The 21,450-nt window shown below is 63.3% G+C and overlaps 1 protein-coding gene across 1 annotated transcript; it reads right to left on the bottom strand.

Moving 5' to 3' along the window:
* Positions 1-12,137: 12,137 nt before the first annotated feature.
* HMX1 (H6 family homeobox 1) lies at positions 12,138-17,016 on the bottom strand. Its single transcript, XM_079919854.1, has 2 exons — positions 16,346-17,016; positions 12,138-13,491 (listed from the first exon to the last, which is right to left on the bottom strand). The coding sequence occupies exons 1-2, from the start codon at positions 16,740-16,742 to the stop codon at positions 12,836-12,838; spliced, it is 1,053 nt and encodes a 350-aa protein (XP_079775980.1). The 5' UTR covers positions 16,743-17,016; the 3' UTR covers positions 12,138-12,835.
* Positions 17,017-21,450: the final 4,434 nt, after the last annotated feature.

Here is a 21,450-nt window from a genome sequence, read left to right as displayed (position 1 = left end):
GTGACCACCCCCTGTGAAGGGCTGGACAGGGCCCGTGCCCCGCCCCCTGTGAAGGGCTGGACAGGGCCCGTGCCCCACCCCTGTGAAGGGCTGGACAGGGCCCGTGCCCCGCCCACTGTGGAGGGCTGGACAGGGCCCATGCCCCGCCCACTGTGGAGGGCTGGACAGGGCCCATGCCCCGCCCCCTGTGAAGGGCTGGACAGGGCCCGTGCCCCGCCCACTGTGAAGGGCTGGACAGGGCCCATGCCCCACCCCCTGTGAGGACTGGACAGGGCCCGTGCCCCGCCCACTGTGGAGGGCTGGACAGGGCCCGTGCCCCGCCCACTGTGGAGGGCTGGACAGGGCCCATGCCCCGCCCACTGCGGAGGGCTGGACAGGGCCCAGGCCCCGCCCCCAGGCTCTCCCCGCTGCACCCGAGCACCTTCACGCTGCGATTCAATACAGATGTATTGGCCAGTCTCCCTGGGCTCCTTGCAAACCTGAGAACCCATATGACTAGATTTGCTTTACAGGTTTGGATTCAGTCCCCAGCTAGCTGGCCACGCGGGCCTCGTCCACGTCACGTGGTTGATGTGAGGATTAAACCACAATCTCATTCACTATTTATCCAACAACTGTTGATTAAGCGCCCGTCGGGGAGCGCCTCTGAGCTCTTTGCGCAGATGGCAGAGCCCCAGAGAGCTCACGGTCTCATAAAGGGGTCACATAAGAAACAGTAGTGACCGCAGAGACCGAGTGATGCTGCGGTGATGGGAGGGGTCCCCTGGCCGAGAGGAGGGTGGGGATTTGGGGTGGGGTGGGAGTAGAATGGGGTGGGGGGACCGGGATAGGCTCATTGCACAGTGAGCCCCTGTTGAAGGGCTCCCAGTGGAGATAAGGAATGTTTGCCTTCCCTGGCACTGAGCGCCTGGCACCTTCATTAAACAAGGTTTCCCAGGGAAACCAGTAGCGAATTCACCTTCAGGGAACCAGCCCCAGCCAGGGCCATATTTCCATAGGACCCTGCAAAATTCAGAGTCCGTGTTGGACAAACCCATCTGCCCCTCGAAGGCTGTGAACCACAGTGGAACGCATCCCAGTCGTCACAGAGGCAGACTCAAAAGCCTTCGGGAATGTGCCCCGGGGAAGGATGCATCCAGCCCCTCCCAAAGCACTCCTGTGGTGGAGGGGGGGTCTGGAGAATGTGGGAGGCCAGGCGAGAGGAGCAGTTGATTGGCCTGCAGAGCTGCAGAAAGCCTTGGGGATTGGTGGCCTCGGAAAGCGGGATCCAGGCAGAACTGGAAACAGGAGGGTCTTGTTTAGAAGCTCCAGCCTGCGTCCCACCTCCCCCAGCCTCCCCACCTGATGGGATGGGGTCCGTGGGTGTTTACGTCTTCCAGAGGGGACCCGACCTCTGGAAGGGAGTTTGGAGACAGATGAACGGCAGATATAGAGAAAGCCAAGGGGAAAAACTAGCATAAAAGAAAAAAATGGATCCCAGCTCACGTCCAGCTGTGAAGGGCATTTGTGGGGTGGCAGCACTGCGAACCGAGGGTCCCCATTTCATCACAGTCGGCCAGGGGACAGCGTTCTGAGGCGGGGGGTAGGAAAGGGCTGTGAGTACTTGATTGACCTGTGAGCATGACTCGTGAACAAGTAACTCTCCGTCTTCCAGACAGGAGGCCAAGGCACTCGATAGATTTCTTTTAAAAAAATAAAGTCAAGAACTAGGCTAAGGGCGCCACGGAGAGATGTGAGCAGGTGGGAGAGGAACGGCTGGCAGGGCTGGCAGCTGTGTCTTCCGACGGGGCTGGCATGCGGAGTCTCTTCCGCTTGAGGCTGTTTAATCTCTTTGCAGAACTAGAGGACGTTTCAGATTGTGTGCATGAGTAACTGGCAAATTAAAAGAAGAAAAAGAAGAAGGGTACAGTGGTTCTCTCAATTTAAATCTTCTACACATTTGCGTAAATTTTTTCCTTTCTTCATAAAGAAAAGATTCGGATGATGGTACACGAGTGTGTACATTGGTTCCCAACTCTTCGAATTGTGCTCTTAAGATCTGTACTTTTCTCCATAGGTAAATTTATCTTTAGTTTTTAAAAAGGATGTGGGTGGGGGGCGGGGAGTCCTCCCACAGTATACCTTGTTATACGTTCGAATTTTGTGCCATGCCAATGTATTGCCTAGTCGAAAAAATAAACAATGAGGAAAAAACCCAAACTATTGAAAACTCCAACTATCTCCGGGTAGCTAGTTGCACTTGTGGTGCCTTTTTTCTTTTTTTTTCTTGCCTATATTTTCTGAATTTGCTACAAGAAACGAACAAGAAACGAAGAGCTTTTCCTCGTGCAATCAGACGTGGTCCCGCCGGGAGGCGTCGGGGCCGATTGCGCTGGGCGCCCGGGGCGCAGGGCTTGGGCCGCGGGGCCTTGCGGTCTCCGGGCTTTGCCCCGGAAGGTCGGGCCGTCGGGCGGTCGGGCATCGGTCCCTCGTGCAGGCCGGGACCCTCCCCAGGAAGGAGGCCGAGGAGGGAGCGCAGGGCAGAGGCGGTCCCCGGGACCTCCCCTTCACCGGGCCGAGCGCTTCCTCGGCTTTGCGCTCAGGCCCAGCTCCGTTCCCAAGTGACGGCCGACCTGGGGCCAGTCCCTGGGCCTCGGCCTCCCCGCGGGTAGAATGGGCAGCCGAGGCGCCGGAGGACCCTTCTGCGAGGGCGCGGGGCTTCTCAGTTTCTGGATCTTTCTAGGATCCTCGGTTCTGCCGAGGTCTGAGTCTGGAAGGTCGAGGATCTGACTTCGTAGGTCTCCGGGTGCGCAAGGTCCCCGAGGGTCCCAAACTGCCGCAGCCCCTCCGCCCACCCCTCCCCCCTGTCCACGGGGAGCGCGCTCCTCTAGTGGCGTCTACGCACGCAGGGTGGCGGACCCCAGTTGCCGGAGCCGCGTCTCTACCGGCCAAGAAAGCGCTGGGCGGGCGCGCCGCAGAGGGGCCGGCGGCCGGCAGAAGCGGACGCAGAGGAGCGGGTGAGGACCGAGGGGCGGCTTTTAACGAAAAAGTTGAATCATCAGCGAAACCATTAGGACTAATGCGAGGCGCACAAGCTGCGGAATCAATGCCGGGCCTCGGGGGTCGGGGCTGGGTGGTGGGGTGGGGACAGCCGGCCGACCGCCCCTTGACCACGCGAGGCTCAGCTCCCTCCCATGTGGGGAAATGGATTTTCGCGATTTAAGAAAACTCAAGCCAAAGTGAGGTAGGCCCGGATGTGCTGACGCTGCGGTTCCGGCAGCAGGAGCCCCGAGAGCGGCTCCGGGAAGGGGGGCGGCGAGAGGCCTAGGCTGGGATGCAGAGACGGGGGCGCGGGGGACCGGAAAGGCTTGCAGTGAACTCGGGCAGAACGAACCGGGCCGTGCGGCTGAGGTTGCGCTCCTGGGCCAGGGTCGGCGGGACCCGGGCAATCCCTGGGCCCAGGTCCCCGGTGCCCGCTCGAGCCCCTGTGCGCGCTGGAGGAGCCCACGCCTGCGCAAGACGGAGGGGCCCCGCTCCCGCCCTGGGCAGCCCCCTAGCGCGCGGCTGCAGGACTCACTCGGGGTCTCGGCATGCACGCACCCTGATTCCATCACCTCGGGCCCCGGGTCAAGCCTCCCTCCCAGCGGCTGGGAGAGGTCTGCAGTGACACACACACACACACACACACACACACACACACACACACACACCAGTCAGCCTCTGATGATTGGCTGGGGTCCTGGGGCCCAGTACCTCCCTCCTGCAGGCTCTGCGGGAGAATCAGACTTCCAGTGGAGAGACCCTTGGGAAGCCCCCGGGGAAACACGGGAGATCAGAGAGGGCACCAGAGCAGGATGGGCTTCCTCTAAGACCCATTTTCCACCGTGGCCTCCCAGTTCCCTCCTCTCCTCCACCCTGGGGTGGGGGGGCGGGGGCAATGGCCCTCTGGTTCCTGAGGCGGCTGGCTGGGGAGGGACCTCCCCCTGGTGCCGAGGGAGGTGTGGCTTCGGGCTTCTGGGGAGCCTGTCTCTGCCTTTCCTGGGGCCACACTGGGCTTATCTGTGAAATGGGCACAGGAGGTGAGATTGAGGCAGGCAAGGGTCTCTTTCAAGAAGCTGGAGGCTTTCTGGGGAGGGGGCCCAGAGGCTGTCACCACCACCCTCCCGCCCCCACCCGCACACACAGGGAAATGGAATATTTTTAAGGGCCCCCTGTCTACATAAGCAATTTGAATCATCACGAATCAGCGTGTCGGCATCAGTCTGTCGACCTAATCTCTCTGATCCCGCAGCTGGCCAGGCTGCCCTTCAAAAATTCTCGCCCACACAGGTCTCTATTGGCTTGGGGCTTCCCTCTCACATCCCACCAAGGTTTGAAGGGTCCCAGCCATTCTAGAGGGACTTAGAGAATTCCAAGGAAGGCGCTCTGCAGTGTGGGGCCTCCTGAGGGGCAGCCTAGGGTACAGAGGTGCTGCCCCCAAACACCCCCCCATGTAGGGGGGACTCAGGTAGGGAAAGTCCATCTGGAAGAGGGAGAGGAGGCCTGAGGAATGGCGAGGGGAAGGAACGGAACGGGAGGCACCTCCCTGCTGAGCTGATGAGCTGCCGTCACCCACCCGCCTTCCAGCAGCCCGTCCAGGAGGACCGCCGCGTGCAGGGCTGAGCTCTCCACACGCGCTGGCTTGTGTCATTTCCTCACTGGAAAGAGAGCTGGACACAGCTCTGCCTTCCGGCACACACGTTCTGTGTGATCTGGGGTTGGGTGTGATCGCACATATGAGCCAGAATCCTCACTCCTAAACTGGGGACAGCACTCCGCCCACCAGGTTATTGTGGGGATGTAGTGAGACAATTCGGGTAAAGGGCCTGATCAGCTCCCAGCTCAAAGCAAGCCTCAATGTGATGTGGATGAGGGTCAAGGGCCATCCACCAGGAGCTCTTGAAAGAAACAGCAGAGCAAGGCTGGTTGGCCCAAGGCTCTGTCTGGGCCAGGGTCTGTGTGCACCTCCGGATGTCAAATTTCCGAGGCCAGCTGTGTGGTTAGCACAGAAGAGGCGCAGTTGCCCGTGGTGGGGGTGGGGGACACACGCGTGTGGACACGCTGGGTCTCCGCTGGGGATGAGGCAAAGGTCAGGATTTATGGGCCTGGGAGTGTGGGCGCTTGGGCCCTGGAGGGGCAGACGGAGATGTCGACGGTGCTGGCGGGGTTAGGGGTGCAGCTGTAGTTCTGGAGGGCTGTTGCGCATTCGTGCGCAGGCCTGCGGGGACAGGGTGCGTGGGCACCCTCATGGGTCCTGGAGCCCCAGTGGGAGCCTGACTAGGCGCGCGAATGGAGGTGGGAGCGATTTGACTCTGCGCTCAGGACCAAGCCGTGGCAGGCGGCGGCCCCGGCACAGGCCGAAGGAAACGGACCTGTGGGCTGAGGGTCTCGGCGGTAGGTGCCCCCGGGGGTAGTCAGCACTGAGCAGGGGCACAGATGGCTGTGCACCCAGCAGCAAGCCTTGAGCCCGCGCTCTTGTCAATAGGCCGCGCGACCTTCGCCACTGCTACCTACCCACTCCACAGATGGAAAGGTGAGCCCAGAAAGGGCAAAGGACTTTCCCAGAGCCACGCAGCCGGCCGGCGAAGGAAGCACACGGTCCGGCAGTCTTAACTCTGCGCCCCATCTTTCCGGGAGGGAAGAGTGGAACGGGGAGCCCGACCCGAGGGCCAGACGGCGGAGAGTGGGGTCCAGCTGCTCCCACCAAGGGCCGAGACACAAGGCGAACGGCCGGGTCTCCACCTGCGCGCGCCCGGAGCTTCACTCCTCTCTAGCCTTCGGGTTTAATACCGCCTCCTCCCAGAGGCCTTCGGGGACCCGGGCGGGCTCAGGCACCTCCCTTCTCCCCGGACCCAGCCCCGGCCCCTGGGCTAGAGCTCGGCGTCTTAGGTGGTGGCGCGGGGACCGCACGGATGGCGCGGAGCCCGAGGGGGAAGGGAAGGGCTGTGGAGAAGGGAGCGGGAAGGGGCGAGGTGAGAACCGAGGGGCGGGGCCCGAAGGCCGAGCCAGACTCCGAGACGCCAAGGAGACGCCAGGTGAGCCGGGCTGGGGGCGGGGAGGGGGCTTGGGCTCCGGCGGGAAGGGTGGGGGCGGGGCCGGAAGGACTGCGGGGAGGGGGCGGGGCACCCCGGAGAGCCGCGGGCCCGGAGGGTCTAGAGCGGCGCTGGCCGTGCTCTCCGACGCCCCACGGCCTGGGAGGAGAAGGGGGCCGCTCCGCGCCGGCCGGCCGCCGGGTCCCGGGAGCCGCGGAGCTGGCGCCACTGCCAGTTTCTCTCCTTCAAGCTCGGGCAGCCCGGGGGGACACTCAGGCCGGGAGAGGGGACAGCCCGGCTCGAGGGCCCCAGAGGGGCAGGCGCGGGATCCGGACGCGAAGCGGCGACGCCGACTCCCCCCAGCCGGATCGAGGCGACGTAGGGCCTCGGCGGGTCGGGATCCGTGTGCCGCTGCGTCCCGGAGTGCGCTCTTCCGCAAAGAAATAAAACGTTTAAAGGGGGCCCGGCCTCCCCGACTCCTATCTGGGCCGGTTCGAAAGGGGGAGGAATCTCCTCCCGGAGAGGGGGGAACGGAGCCAAGGGGGGTACCGCGGCAGGGGGGACGGACGCACGGGCGGAATCCTGAGCTCCGATGGAAGAGAGCAGAGAAGAATGGAGAGAAAGAGACGGAGAGGAAGAGACCGACTAAAGCAGAGAATCTGCGAGAAAGGAAACGCGCAGCCGGGGCCCCGGAGGCACCGCCGCGGTCGTGCGGGCTAGCCTTCACCAGGTCCCCCTCCAGGGGGTTGGCGAGACCCCAGGGAGACCCGCAATTCGGGGCTGGAGCGCCCGCACCCCAGAGGCCCCCAGCATGCACCTTGCCGGCTCTCGCGTCGGGCGGGGCCCTCACACCCCCAGGATCCGAGAGCTCACCCTCTCTCCAGGGGATGGGGAGCGCGCTTCGGACTGGTCTGCCTCTCGGGATGGAGCTCCAAGCACGTGAGCCCCTCCCCATCTGCCCTCCAGGGATGTCCGGCCCAGCCTTAGCCAACCCACCCCACTTCAGTCCGAGTCTTGGCGCTGCGGACCCAGGGACGCCGAGAGCGTCCAGGAGGTGCCGGGAAACCGAAGACACGAACCCAGGACCAGAGGGGCGGCCGCCGGGCTCAGTCTCCCAAGCCCGCAGCGGGGTCGGACCTGGGTTGCTCAAGCAGTGGGAGATCGCGGTCCGCGTGGGTGACGCCGGCCCCGAGAGCCGGGAGGCGGCGCCAGCGATCCTGCAGCCCGGATCCGTCCTCCGCGGCTCTCAGAGGCCTCCCGGGCGGAGGTGATCGCGGGCGCTGGCGCTCAGGTCGGGGACCCAGAGAAGCGCCCGGACCAGTGGGGGAGGGAGGGAGGCAGGGACAGATACGTGGAGAAAGAGGGAAGTTTAAGCCTGAAACATGTCTGCAGAGACCGAATTGACGGGCTTTAATGCGCACTGCGAAGTAAGCAAGGAGCGGGGTGGGAAGCAAGCAGGATGTAAACCGAACCGAGGTCAGACTGCGATCCGATGAAAATAAACGTGTAACGAAAACGGCCCCCGGCAGAGAATCAGCCGCTAGGGATACACACCCCTGACGTTTCTGGGCAGTCACTTTTTAAAGCACCTTTATTATGAAAGTTTTCAAATATAAAACAAAGTAGAGGAAGCCTTAAAATGAAGCCCCATGTAGCCGGCCCCCACTCAACAATGATCAACTCCTGGCCAATCCGATTTCATCTGTGCGTCTCCCTTTCATTTTTACTATTTAATTAATTAGTTTGTTTAGTTTTGTTGAGATATTTTCGAACAAACGCAGACATCACATCGTTTCAGCGTAAATACATAAGTGCATCTTTAACTTTTAAACATTAAAAGATAAGAACTCTTAAAAATTAACAATACATCTATAAGTCACCTCACAATAAATCCACAACTTCATATAATACCCAGAAGCAGTTGACTTCGCCCGTGGTGGAGCACAGGCTCCGGACGCGCAGGCTCAGCGGCCATGGCTCACGGGCCCAGCCGCTCCGCGGCATGTGGGATCTTCCCGGACCGGGGCACGAACCCACGCCCCCTGCATCGGCAGGCAGACTCTCAACCACTGCGCCACCAGGGAAGCCCAGAAGCAGTTGACTTTTGATGGTGGAAATGCAAAGTATTTCTGTTTTGACTTTACTGCAATTTCCAGATAATCAATCATAAGCATTCTTACTTTTATAATAAAACAAACAGACGAAAACTGAGGCCGACAGCTGCAGGAGCTGGCACGGGCCAGGCGGTGGGCTGTCGTTTGCTCTCCAGGTGGTGAAGCCGGAAGCTGCCTCGTGCTTCTTGATCTTTATCTCTGCACCTTTGTCCCAAGTGTCCATCCGAGTTCCAGATTCAGAGCTCGGTGCTATCAGAACAGGGTGGCCCCCTTTCCAGTCTACCCATGAGGGAGTGTCCCTCTCCGCGAGAGGGCAGCGGGGCTTGTACCCAGTTGTGTGGTGAGCCGCCTTGGGGACCCACCTTGGATCACCGAGTTCAGGCTTTGCTCCTAGCTAAGGGATGCAGGAGGCATGCGCACTGAGGGCGGCCAAAGGAAAAGATCCAGGTGATTCTGATGGGTGGGAAGGGAAGGCGAACACTGCCTGAGTGTGCAGGCTATCAGGGAGGGGTGACTCCACAATGGGGCCCCGATCTCCATAGCACCAGGTGGAGGAAGGGGGGAGTCGGGGCCTCGGTGGCTGAGTGACTTCACGGGGTCCCTGCCCCAGAGTCTCTGCCCTTCGGTCCCCAGTTTACCTTGCTGAGAATTGCCAGGTGAGGCCAGAAGGCTTTGAAGGATGCTTGGGTGCCTACAGACAGGAGAAAGAGAGAAGCTGGCCCAGCCCCTCTGGTCTCCCTCTTGGTACCCACCTGACCCAGCTCTCAGCCCAGGTGGGTCGCCTTCTGGGTAGGCTCAGAGCCAAGGCTCTGAGAAACCGTCACCCCACGAAGCCAGGCCAAGCTTGTGGGGAGGAGGCTGGGGGCCACGGACAGCCCTTGACCTGTATCTGATGAGAAGGGGTCAGCCGGAGGGGAGGCCCTGGGTGGGCAGGAGTACAAAGGCGGGGGCTTCCAAGGTGCAGGGTGCGGGTGGGGAACTGCCAGCTAGGAGAAGGGCACTTACCGGGATGCCCGTCAGTCCCTCTCCAGGGCTTTGAATGAGGCGGGCAGATGTGAGCTGGGGTGGGGCGGTGCCTGCTCTCTCGGCCAGGACCCCGGAGTGCCCAGGTGGGGTGGGGCGGGCAGAGAACCACCCTGGGGGCCATGAGACTGGCCTGTCCCTTTTAGCAAGTCTGGTTCTGCATGAACTTGGCTGGGAATCCTTGCAGGTCGGCCAGGGTGTCCGAAGCCTGGTGGACCCAACTGCGCTCAGGGACTCTGCAGCCTGAAACCCTAGGCGGCCCAGGGTGGCTGGAATCGGGTCTTACGTAAGAAGTTAGGGTTGGCGGGCTGGGAAGGGGAGGGCCACGGCACGTGCGGTAGAGACAGAGCAAAGCCATTCCTCTCCCGCCACGAGCGGAGCCAACGTGCGTGAGGTGAGGTTGGCCCGCAGTGATGGCGCCGGAGCCTGGAGCCAGGCTCATCCCCAGCCTGGTCCCGCGCGCCCTCTAGGGCTGCGTGTTCCCTACCGCGCTTCTCTGTGGTTTGTGCTGCCCCTGGTGCGACACTCCGGACGCTGGGTAATCATGGGGTAAAGCCAGCTTCCCTGAGCCCCCGCCCTAATCCAGGTTTGGATCCACTTTCTGTATTTCAGTGTTAGGCTTCTAGCTCCCGACCCTTCCTGCGCAGGGGAACAGCCTCTCCTTCCTCCTCCTGGCACCTTCCTTCCCACCCGGCGGATCTCGGAGGAGCCTGCGGCAAGGAAGCCGCTCTCCAGCCCATCTTTTCACTGCTTCATCGAAAGACGCAGCCCTTCTCCCCGAATCCGCCCCGCGTTTGCAGTCCGTAGACCCTTCCTCCCTCTGACTCCAGCGGCAGGCCGTCGCGTTCGCTGCTCCCCGGCGGGCGGGTCCGAGGGTACGGCGCCCACGGCTCCTCCCCTTCGCGCGCCTGTGGCCCCGGCGCTAGGTGGCTCCCGGGCGGACGCGGAGCTCTGGTTGGCGCAGACCGACCCGCCGCTGTGGGCGAGCCGCCTGGGGACCTCGGCACCACACAGCGCTTCGCTGCGTCCTGCGGTCTGGTCGCCATCACCTCGAGACCGCACCCGCACAGGTCACAAACAGTCGAATAAAACGGTTGCCTCGTGGTGATAACCCCTTTAACCTGGGTTGTAAGGATCCCAGTCGTGGTCCGAGAGCTCGGGCCGTTGCCGAATCCCATCGCCGCGGTGCAACGCCGCGCGGGCGCGGCGCGGAGCACAGAGCGCCGGCACCGCCTGACGCGGCCCGCCTGGTGCGTGGAGGGAAAGCGGCAGAGAGCAGGTGGCCGCGGCCGGCGGGGGGACCTGCGCTGGCCCGGAGGCCTCCGCGGTGCGGCCAGCTCTGCCCAGGCCTTCTGGACGCGTCCTTCTGAGGACTGGCAATGATTCGTCTGCTGACAGCATGAGGTCACCACCAAAGCGAGGGAGGGTCAGGGTCCCAGGGGAGGCAAAGCCAAGGGTGCCAATGCCCAGAGAGGGCACAGTGGGGAAGAGAGCGGGAGGAGGGAGACATGGGTCTGTGCTGCCCCTTGAGTGGCCTTCTTGGCACGTCACTTCCCCCCGTGGCCGCTGGTCAGGAGCGAAGGCCTTTGGAAATAGCTAGAGCAAGCTCGCTGTAGAGAAGCAGATCGTAAGTCCCTGCTAGCAAAGTCGAGTGAAAGCTACAGGAGAAGCAGTAGCATGGGGCAGGTGCCCCCTCCCTCAGGGAGAGGACAGCCAACCCTCAAAGGGAAGCAAATGCGGCAACAGGACAGGGGCTGGGTGGGAGGAGGTGCCCCATGCGTCTCTCAGGTTGCCCACCCGTGTTATGCCCTGGGCACTGGGAGTCTGAAGGTGGGGACCTTAGAGCCCAGAGGAAGGACCACCTAGGCCACGGACTGCTGCCCCCTTCCCCAGGAGGGCTGCTGGGGCTTTCCGGGGCCTGGCCTCAGGGCACTGGGAACTGACTGGAGGGGCTGGGGCAGGGGATGATTCCGGGTCAGGGAGCCGGACCTCCTGCCTGGGGGTGACCCCCGTGGCGCCTTCTCCTGGGCTGTCTGGCGCCACCTCTGAGAACTCCAAGGACACCGGAGGGTGGCCCTGTTGCTGTGCAGCTCAACCTGGGAGCGTCCGTTCCACCCAAAGCCCCAAAGCCAGGGGGCAGAGACAGGTTTCCGAGGGGGCTCAGTTTTCTTACAGAAGTGACCGTTTCAAACACCGAATGACCTCTCTCTCTGGGCTCGAGAAGCACACCCAGTAAAGTGTCCTCCCCCCATGCAGGAGGGCCCTGTCTTCACCCTGCAACAGGCCGGCTATAGAGATCCAGCCATTGGAAGAAGCTTTCAATAAGCTTTCCTCAAGAGCCCATAAACTCGGGCCCTGACCCGGGACTTTGCCCACGGGTCCGAGTCCCCCAGCTCAAGAGAGACTGCGGATGGTCCAGGGGATGAGGCCCAGGCCAGAGAGCCCTGTTCCCCACCTGACCTTGCTGGGCTGTCTGGCGCCGGTGTTTTGTTTTGGCCAAAAGAAAAAACCCCTTACGTTAGAGATGGCTCTCAACTCCAGTGCGGGACGGGGCAGTGGATGCAGGGGGCCACACAGCTGGCAGCCCCTCGTGCCGGGTGAGTGGTCAGCGGGCTCTGCCTTCGCCTGACTACTGGCTTTCGGTTGTCGCTAAGGCCCCGGAACTGAGCGACAGAGGATGCAGAATCCCCTCTTCCACCCTAGGCCCCTCTCCTCCCCGACCCCGACTTCCCCTAAGGTCTCGCTGGGTCTCCCTGTCTGGAGAACGTGGGGGCTTGAGAGTACAGCTCGCAGACCCCAGCTCCTGCCTGCCCTGCCCACCTGCCCCCGGCCAGCATTGGAGGGTGCTCCAGGAGCGGGGAGACGGTGCCCACCATAGCCCATTACCAGAGGAGAGGCTCGGCCCCAGTGATCACAGAGCAGCGGCAAGTGTCCAGAAAACGTCCCTTTTTATTCCATACGCAAATAAGTAGATTCATTTAAAAAAAAAAAAAGTCTTCGCCAGGATAACCAGGGGCTGCAGCCTGGGAGAGAAGCCCCAGTCTGGCCCCATCTCCAGAACGGACAATCTGAGAGCAGCGCCACCTGGAAGGATCTTCACCCCTTCCGCTCCACAGGGGCTCTCTTCCTGGGATTCTCTCTCTGCCAGCCCGGAGGCCTGCTGCCCTGCCCGTGCATAGTCCCAGGCAGGGCTGTTCGGGTTGGAGAGTGGTCACCTCCATGAAGCACCTGGGACAGCCTGGATTTGCCGTGGACTGCGCCCAGCCGCTGGCTCCGGCAGGGCGGGGGCTGGATCTGCTCCGAGGTTGAGGCCTGTCCCCGGGGGTGGGGGGCTGGGGGAGGCTCTGGGCTGCGTGGCCGACTGTCTCTGTGATGCTCTCTTCCCAGCGGGGATCCAGCCTTGCGACTGTCTGGGGAGCCACAGTCACCTGCGTCTCTGTTACATTCTGGACGATCTTCCGATCTTCGGACAGGGGTTCGGCTCGCCCGGGCGGCAGCCTGCGCTCCCCGAGGCGCGGGAGGGCCAGGGGAGCGTCCCTGCCCTCCCTGACGGACGGCCCCCTGGCGCCACCGCTGCCGCCTCGGCCCGTGTGCGCGTCCGCAGAAGTCCCCACTGGCCACGGGGAGTGGGCCCGGCCGGCCGGGGGCTCACACCAGGCCGGGCATCTGCGCCCGCAGGAAGGGCACGGAGGCGGCGGCTGGGAAGGCGGCCAGCGGGTAGGCGAGGGCCCCGGAGAAGCCGAGCAGCGGCGGGGGCGGGGCGGGCGCGGCGGGCGCCAGCGGGAAGGGCAGCGCGGCGGGAGCTCCGGCGGCGGCGGCCGGGGGGCTTTCGTGGTAGAGCACCGGCACGCGGACCAGGCGCTGCGCGCCCGGCGGGGACAGGCTGGCGGCCTCCAGCTCGGCCGCCAGCTGCCGCTTCCACTTGTTGCGGCGGTTCTGGAACCAGATCTTGACCTGCGTCTCGGTGAGCTGCAGGGAGGCGGCCAGGCCGGCGCGCTCGGCGCTGCTCAGGTAGCGCTTCAGGTCGAAGGTGGACTCGAGCTGGAAGACCTGGCTGCGCGAGAAGACCGTGCGCGTCTTCTTCTTGCGGCCGCCGCCCCCGCCACCGCCGCGCGCCTCCCCCGCCGCCGCCGCCGCCGCCCGGGCCTCGGCCAGCTCCGCCGCCTCCTCCGCGCCGGCTGCCGGGCCCCTCGCCGCCAGCTCCGCCGCCTCCCGCTGCACCGCTCCCGGCCCGGGGTCCCGCGGCCAGGCGCCCTCTGCGCGGCCCATCTCCTCGCCCGTCTCCGGTGAGTCCCGGTCGCTGGCTGCAGGGGGGAGAGGAGGAACACGGGTTGGTTCCGGAGGCTGATCCCCCGGCCCTGTCGCTGAGGTCAGCTGCTTCCCCCGCGAGGTCACCCACAGCCACAGGCAGGGAAATTGTCCCCACGCAGCCCCACCTACGGCAGATCTCACCCTGGGACCGGAGAAAGGCAGAGCATCTGGAGGTGAACTTGAAGACCTGAGCGATACTGCAAACCAACACGCTGGCCACACACTCACGCCCAGAGCCGTGCATCCACACGGAGGGCCACAGAGGGAAGACGGAAGAAAAGGAACACAAAAGCACAAACAGAAACACAAAAAGAAGACTGACTCCCGCAAACAGTGACTTCGAATCAACACACACAAAAGCCCCGGAGGTACACCTCACGGAGGAAAGGATGGTCCTTCTGAGAAATGTACACACCAGAAACCAGCACAGAGAGGGCCTCATCCCTCGCGCTCAGCCCCAGGCCAAGGCCCCCAGACACAGAAATAAAGACCTGCCATCACCTCTCCCCACTCAAGCCCAGGAGCAGATGCAGAACGCCCGCGTGCACAGAAATATTCCCATTGATGGAGGATAAGCAAATGCAAGCAATTCCCCAAACCAAACTCCAACCAGGTGACACTGGGAACCTATTCTCCCCCGATTCCTGTGCCCCTAGTTCAAATGTCCATGGAGATGTGCCCTCTCCACCCAAAATCACACTCAGAGAGTGCAGACGAGGGCACCTCTGGCTCCGTAGAAACACGCGGCAGCCGCATCTCCCCCCAGACACACCGGGCCCATGGTTGAGCCTGTGGGTTTGGGCCTACAGAAGCCCACAGAGGGTCCCCGAGCTCATGTTCCAAGTACCAAGCCGCACACAGTCTCCCAGAGGAGACGCCTCCCCTCCCCAGGGCTGGCAAGGGGTGATGCCTCCAGGTGAAAGAGTCTGCCCAGGGCCCAGGTGCCGGTCCAGATTCCAGGCCCAGCTTGAAAAGGGCAGCCGCCTGACTTCCGGGCTCAAGAGGCCAGCTCAGGCCAGCTTCCCCTGTGCCTCAGGCCGAGGCTCCTGGACACAGGCCGCAGGTCAGCATTGCGGCCGTCGAGTAGAGCTTGGCCCGGCCAGCCCTCAGAAGGCAGCGGTGAGCCCGCAGCGTGAGGAGCCCGCAAGGTGTGCAGACGCCGGCAGGCTTGTGTCTGTAGCTTGGTCCCTGCGCTCCGCGGCTCCCCCAGAGGTGTGCCGATTTGCGTGTGTCCCTGCCCAACCCTGGTGGCGTGAGCCCTCATGGTGTCCAAAGAGGGGTCAGGTTCCAGGCTGGCATGTGTGCGACCAGATATGGGGGGGGCAGACTCACAGAGGCCCACATGCTGCCACACGAAGACAAGACAGGCCTGCCAGCTCTGGTACAAAACAGGGACCCCTGACCCGCATTATACGAAAGAAGAACCGGCTCTTTGGTGGCCGCCTGTGGGGCTGCAGCTGTAGAAGAACCCCAGGGACAAGCGGGGAATGCATTCCCCCGCCCGGGGAGACCCTTTTCACAAACACCCCCAGAAGGGCACTACGTCTGATCACTCAATTTCGGGGCCAACACTGAGGCCTGCTCGAGCTTCCCGGAAGGGAAGGGGGTAGGGGCCCGGGACCTTCTGGGTGTAGGCTCTGAGATGCGGGTCCCTTTGCGAGGGGCTCAATCCCACACCAGAGAAGGGGTTATCCAAGAGGTGAGAGGGGTCTGGCCCACCTACTACCCCCTTCCTCACCCGCCCCCCCAGCACTCGCTAACTTTCGCTCGGAGCTGAAAGTATTTCAGGGCCTGGAAGAGTCTTCAGTTGGCCTCACAGTGTGCGTTTGTGGGGGGGCTGGCAAAGCCTGGGGGCTGAGGTTAGAATAGCTTCCTACTCCTCTTGCCCGGGGCGGGGGGCTTCCTCCAAACGGCAGGTCCCCAAGGGAGGCAGCGACCCCGGGGAGGGGAGTAGAACTCAGGGGCTAGGACGCCCAGTCAAGAGGGGCGATCGATCGGGTTCCAGGGCTGAAAAACCCCCCACCCCCAGACTCAGAGCCCTCAGCAGGGAACAAAGGCGGGGGAGGGGGAGGGGCAGAAAAGGGAGAGAGAGGGGTGGGACTGGGGGCGTCTGGCCTTGCACAGCCACAGCCCAGGGGCTTGGGAGGCCCAAGAGGGAGAGCCAGGCCCCTGCCCCAGGCCCTGGCTGCAGCTTGTAGAGGAGATGGAACTTTGGGGACACGGCTGCTGGGGAAGAGCGCTGTCCCCCCCGTCCAGCCTCCACAGCAGCGGTTCCCTCTGCTCAACGCCCCCTTTATTTTGCTGAGTCTGACTCTGTCTCCTGACCCTCTCTCTTTCCTTCATCTTTTCTCTGTTCTCTCCATCACTTATGGGTTTCTTTTTGCTTTTTGTTTTTCATCTTCTCTTCCCCCCTCGCTCCTTTCTCCGCCCCCAACATCCCTCTCTTTCTTCTCTGTCCTTTTCTCTTCTTTTCTGCCCCTCCCCCCCGTGCCCCCTCCCATGGCCTGCCTTCCCCTGTTGTATTCCCCACCCCCCTTCCTTTTCTCTTCTTAGCTGTCTGTTGTCCCCTGTCCCCAGGTTCCCCTCCAAGGGCACTCCAGAGCCTGGTGATGGGTGAAGCCCAGAGCCTGCGAAACCTTCTCCCTGCATGGGGACCCTGTCCTGGAGAGTGGGCCTCCAGACCTGCTCAACCAGGGTCTCTGCTGGGGCCCGACACGACCCAGAGCCTCCTACAGACGAGGAGGATGGCCCAGAAAGGGCGCCAACGAGCCCAAAGTCCCCGAGCAAACGCTCGGGGAAGAAGCCGGCCCCCCCCCGCGGCCCCCCCTTCCCCGCGCCCTCACTCACTGTCAGGGCTGAGGCCGCCTCCGTAGCCTCCGTGCGACCGCGAGTACCAGCGCGTGGCGCCTCCGCAGCCCAGAGCGTAGGGCGGCCCGGGACCCGGGGGCGGCCGGGGACCGAGGCCCAGCGCGCCCGGCCCAAGCAGCGCCCGGGCCCGCGCGTCCCCGCTCGGCCCGGAGCCCGCGCGCAGCTGTCTCCGCCGCTGCAGCCGCCGCCGCCGCCGCGCCTGCTCCGCGTCCTCGTCCTCAGGGTCGTCGTCGTCGTCCTCCTCGTCCTCGCGGCCGCCGCCGCCCTGGGCCGCGCGCCCAGCGCCCTTGGCCTCGGCTGCCAGCAGGTTCTCTATGAGGAAGGAGGAGGCGCGGGCCGGCGTGGCGCGCCCGGGCTCCGTCAGCTCGTCCGGCATCGCGGCCGCCGGTCCGTCGGGCTCTGCCGGGCTCCTCGGGGTTCCGGGAGCCCGGGGTGCGGCCGGTCCCGGTCCCCGCCGGGGACGCTGGCGCGCGGCTCCCTGGCGCACGCGCGGGCCGGCCCTGGAGCCGCTGCCCGGAGCGCTGGCGTCGGGCCCCGCGGGGCAGGCAGCGGCCTCCGCGCCGGACTGGGCTGGGCCGGGAGCGGGTGCGCGCCGACAGCCGGCCGGGCAGCAGCCTCGCTCGCCTTTCACGTCGCCGCTCTGGTCGCCGCCCGGGCCGGCCCCGCTGGGGGCGGGGAGGGCAGGGGAGGGGCCAGCAGGGGCGGGGCGGCGCGGGCCGGGCGGGCAGCCAGCTCAGCCCGAGGATGCCGCGCCGGCCCCGAGTGCGGCCACTGCTCGGAGACGCCGCCCGGATCCGGGCGCGCAGGCGGTCGCGCGTCCGAGGGCGGGCGGCCGGCGGCCCAGGCGGGGGGTCGCGGCCAGTTCGGCCCCGCGTGATTCATTCCCCCGGCCCGAGCCACCCGAGCCGGGGGTTGGAGAGGTGGGGCCTCGGTCGCGGGGCCGCCTATTGGCTGCGGGGCTCCGATGAGAAGCAGACTGGCCAATCAGTGTCCGGCAAGGGCAGTAATTACCTCGCTGAGGGGAGAGTGTTGGACCGAGAGTGAGGAACTGCGTGTGTGCGCGCGCACGAGTGTGGGGTGTGTGTGTGTGTGTGTGTGTGTGTGTGTGTGCGCGCGCACGTGTGTGTGTGCTTGTATGTATTTGTGTGCATGTGTATACCGTGGCAGGAAGACCCCGGGGCTTCCAAGAAACAGCAAGAGAATGGGTTAGTCATTTTTTTAGACTCCGGATGTCAAGGCTGCAAAATTGTGGCATATTTTTAATATTTACACTTAATGAAATATGGATTTAATGCCAAAGGTAGTGCGATAGAACTCTCTAGGTCTCAGATTCAGACTCAAAATGTAAGAAGATGCTAGCCCCCACCCCTATCCCCGTGGCCCTGCCGGCAGAACGCCCGATGTCACACCCGCTGAGCGAGAGGAGGTCTCCACCGTCCAGCTCCCTAAGAGGCTCGGGCCTTAGTGGCGGGCGGGAGCCATTGCCCCGGCCGGCCGCGTAGGTCTTAGGGGCAGGCCCCGACTGTAAAGCGATGGGGAGTGCCCTCCCACTTCTGCAGCAGGGAGTGCAGTGACCAAAGTGCATCCCGGCCCACGCCGTCGCCCTCGGAGCTGTGGCCACTCAAGAGTAACCTTCTGACCGGCTTCCTCTGGGAGCGGGTGACGGCCGAGTCACCGGACGGCAATGCGGATGCGCGGGCGCAGCAGGCTTCACCGGACGCGGGTTATCGCGGAGAGGTACACCCAGCCTCCCAGTGCCAGCCGGGGGCCGCGACCAACCGAGTGCCGCCCGCCGCCTCACTTTAATTTTCAGAACAACCACGGTGGAGGGAGCATCAACCCCATTTTCCAGAGGGAAAAACAGAGCCGAGGAGAGACCATTCCAGATGGTAAGTGGCTCTGGCAGGCCTGGAATTCCGACAGTCAGGGCCTGGGGCCCTTCTGGCACCGGCAGCCCCAGAGTCGGATGGGGATGGGAGCGAGAAGCAGCTGAGCAGCGGGTCTAGGAGGCCGGGAGGCCGGGTGGGGCTGAGGCCTAGTGGAGGGACCTTGCTGGCCCACCTGTGGCCGCGGAGACAAAACGGTGAGCACTTCGGGTGCGTCTTCTGGCTGCAGAGGGAGCCGGTCACCGCCACCCCCGCCCCGCGCCACCCCCTTACCAGCTTACCACCCTGAGCGTACCTACCCGCGGCTGCCGGGAGGGACCTCTGGTGCCCAGTGGCCTGGAGACCTTGGGTGGGAGGCGGGCTTTTCTGCAGACTCGAGGACAAGATGCTCGACCCATCTCCTCGCCCTCGCATCCCGCCCCAGGAGCGACAAAGATGATCAACGACAGGGACTCACCGGGTTGTTTAACTCCAGCCTGGAGGCAGACAGAGTTGGGGCTTTTCCCCCATTGCATGGGTGAGGACACTGGGCCAAAGTGGGCGAGCCGGGGTCTTCGGGAAGAGCTGTGGTCTCCCAAGTACTGCTCCCTGGGGGTGCCTACGGTCAGAGAGACTCCAAGGCAGAGGTACCCCAGCCAGAGGAGGGCGGGTCAAGGGAAGAAATGACTGCCCCAGTCGGTGTGGGGGAGAAGCAACAGCCTCTGTGGCTAATCACAGCATCTAAGTCGAGGGTGCTTCTAAGAGATGGAGAAACCGAGACCAGAGAAGGACCCGGATGAAAAGCCAAGTGGCGGAGAGGGTGCCGTCCAGCTGACCACCTACTACATGCAGGTTTCCTGGGGCCTGCCTGTGCGTGGCCCCTGGGCATGTTTCTGGAACCACAAGCCTGGCGTCACTCCCGTGCTTTCTGAGCACTTTGAGTGGGGGCTTCCTCAGAGTCTGGGTTCTAATGCCTTCTACTCTGGGCTGTGTGGCCCTGGGCAGGGGGCCTCGCCTCTCTGATCCTCCGTTCCCTCTCCTGCGAACCGCGGGTGGTAAGCACCCCTGCCTGAGCCAGGCTGTTGGGAGTGGAGGCCGGCTGGGCATCGGGCACTGCTGGAACGTCTCCCACTGCCTCTGGGGAACATGGAGGGACGGGAGGCGAGGGCACAGGCCGGACCGGGCCGAAGGAGAGTAGACCTTCCTCCCAAGCACCGGTCTTCGGGGGCTTGGAGGGCGTGTCTCCTCCCAGGGGCTCCAGGGCTGGGTCCTGGCACTGCTGTCCCCAGGAGGCTCCCGGCAACTGCGGCAGCAGAACTCCAGCGCGTGGCGCGGGGCCCAGGCGGGCAGACAGAGGGTTGCTGCGGAGAAGCAAGACCAGGTGGGGAGGCGTGCAGTAGCCGCCCTGGTGCTCGCCCAGGCGGCCACCTCTGTGCTCCGTGCGGAGCCGCATCGCCACTCTGCTTGGAGGTGACAGGAGGCCGAGTTCGGAGGGGGGATTGTGGGCGGAGGCTTGTCACGTTCAGACCCGGAAGCAACTCCAGGATAGCATCGGGCAGTCAGGATGCTCTCTGGAGACCGACTGTGGAGCCTCAGGGCGCTGAGAGGGCTTCTGGTGCTCCCAGGGCCAGAGCCCAAGTTCCTGGTCACCTTCGGGCAGAAGGACTCCCCAGGCAGAAAAGTGGGGCCATGACGTCAGCCGCCCTTCCTTACGTCTGCCCACATGTTTCGTCCACCGCCACCTCTTCCCTCTGCCGCCCTTCCTCACCGCCCGTCCACTCTTGTCTGCCCACATGTTTCGTCCACCGCCACCTCTCCCCTCTGCCGCCCTTCCTCACCGCCCGTCCACTCTTGTCTGCCCACATGTTTCGTCCACCGCCACCTCTCCCCTCTGCGGCGGGACCACCAGAGAATCCCCAGCGAACGGGCTGTTCACAACCGGAGGGTGGGAACCTTGTCACCTCCTAGCTCAGTGCTGGTGTCCAAAGATGCCGCATGAGCCGGGGGGAGCGAGTTAGTGGGGATAATCCCAAGAGCATAGATCAGGAGTCAGCAAACTGCAGTAGCCACTGCCTGTTGTGTTTTGTTTTAATCAGCTTTTTTCTTTGGGAATAATTTTAGAGAATTCCCACTTTAAAATTTAAATTTGATCTTCGCTTCATCCTTCAACCCAATTCCATTTGTCCTAACCTCGCCCCCGTGCCACCCCACATACCTGTTCTTGTGTATGAACTTACAGAAGCAGTATTCCATCATACACCTCTCCCATCTGCACTTTTTTCACCTTAATGTAGGAATTTGATACTGACAAATGAAGCAATGATTTTCTAACCACCGTGCACTGAACCAACAGTCACAGATGCCTTTGTTCCCGTTACTATGGTCGAATCACACATTTCCCCCAAACTCAGGGTGTCAGATGACCGTTTATCAGTGTGCTCGTGGGGTGCATGGATTAGGGTGGCTTGTCTCCACTGCAAGGTGTCTGGCCCTCAGCTGGGGGGTGGGGCAGGACTCACCTGAGGCACTTTGGCCCCTTTATCTGGGGGCTGATGGTGATGTCAGCAGAGGGACCCCTGCCTGGGGCTTCTCTGTGTGACCTCGGCTTTCTCACAACATGGGTTCCCCAGTGCGAGTGGGTGTGTGTGGGGGTGTCGGAGGGGGGCATGGAACGTCACCCGGGAATTCCGAGCCTTACTCTCCTCCGCTTTGTGGAGTACATGGAGTGGTCGCAGCCCCCATGGGGTGCAAGGGGAGGAACTTGGACCCCATCGCTGAGTAGGGGGATCATCAGATTGTAGGATAAGAAATCCAGGAAAAGACACGTGCCCCAAGGGTAGCGGATCCCCTGTTAGGGGACTTTCAGGATGCTGCCGGCTCTCCACTACTGCAGTTCATGTCGGGATGAACAGACCTGCCCATCTTTCTTTGTGGGCCGGAGAGTCGTCTGGGGGTGCATGCCCCCCGAATGGGACTTCTGGGGGGCGGGGTCTATACAGACTCCACGTCACCAGTGCTTCAGAAAGTCTCCCCAGAACAGCTGCATCGGTTTCCCTTTCGTCACATCTTCGCGGCCACCTGGTCTGATGGGACCTTCGTCTGTGGCACCGTGACATGCGTGAGAAGGAAATCAGGTGGCTTCGGTAATGATTCTCTGGCAGCTGACAGGGTGAGGTAGCCGCACTGTGTGTGCGGATGCAGCGAGATGAAGGGGCGGGG

The sequence above is a fragment of the Stenella coeruleoalba genome (assembly GCF_951394435.1).
Source record: "Stenella coeruleoalba genome assembly, chromosome: 4".
In the NCBI taxonomy this organism is placed as follows: domain Eukaryota; kingdom Metazoa; phylum Chordata; class Mammalia; order Artiodactyla; family Delphinidae; genus Stenella; species Stenella coeruleoalba.
This window is presented reverse-complemented; position numbering and strand designations above follow the sequence as displayed.

Coding starts and splice junctions, on each gene's coding strand:
- HMX1 (XM_079919854.1), bottom strand. CDS start 16,742: ATGCCGGACGAGCTGACGGAGCCCGGGCGCGCCACGCCGGCCCGCGCC. Junction 13,492..16,345: donor AGGCGGCCTCAGCCCTGACA/GTGAGTGAGGGC, acceptor TCCCCCCTGCAG/CCAGCGACCGGGACTCACCG.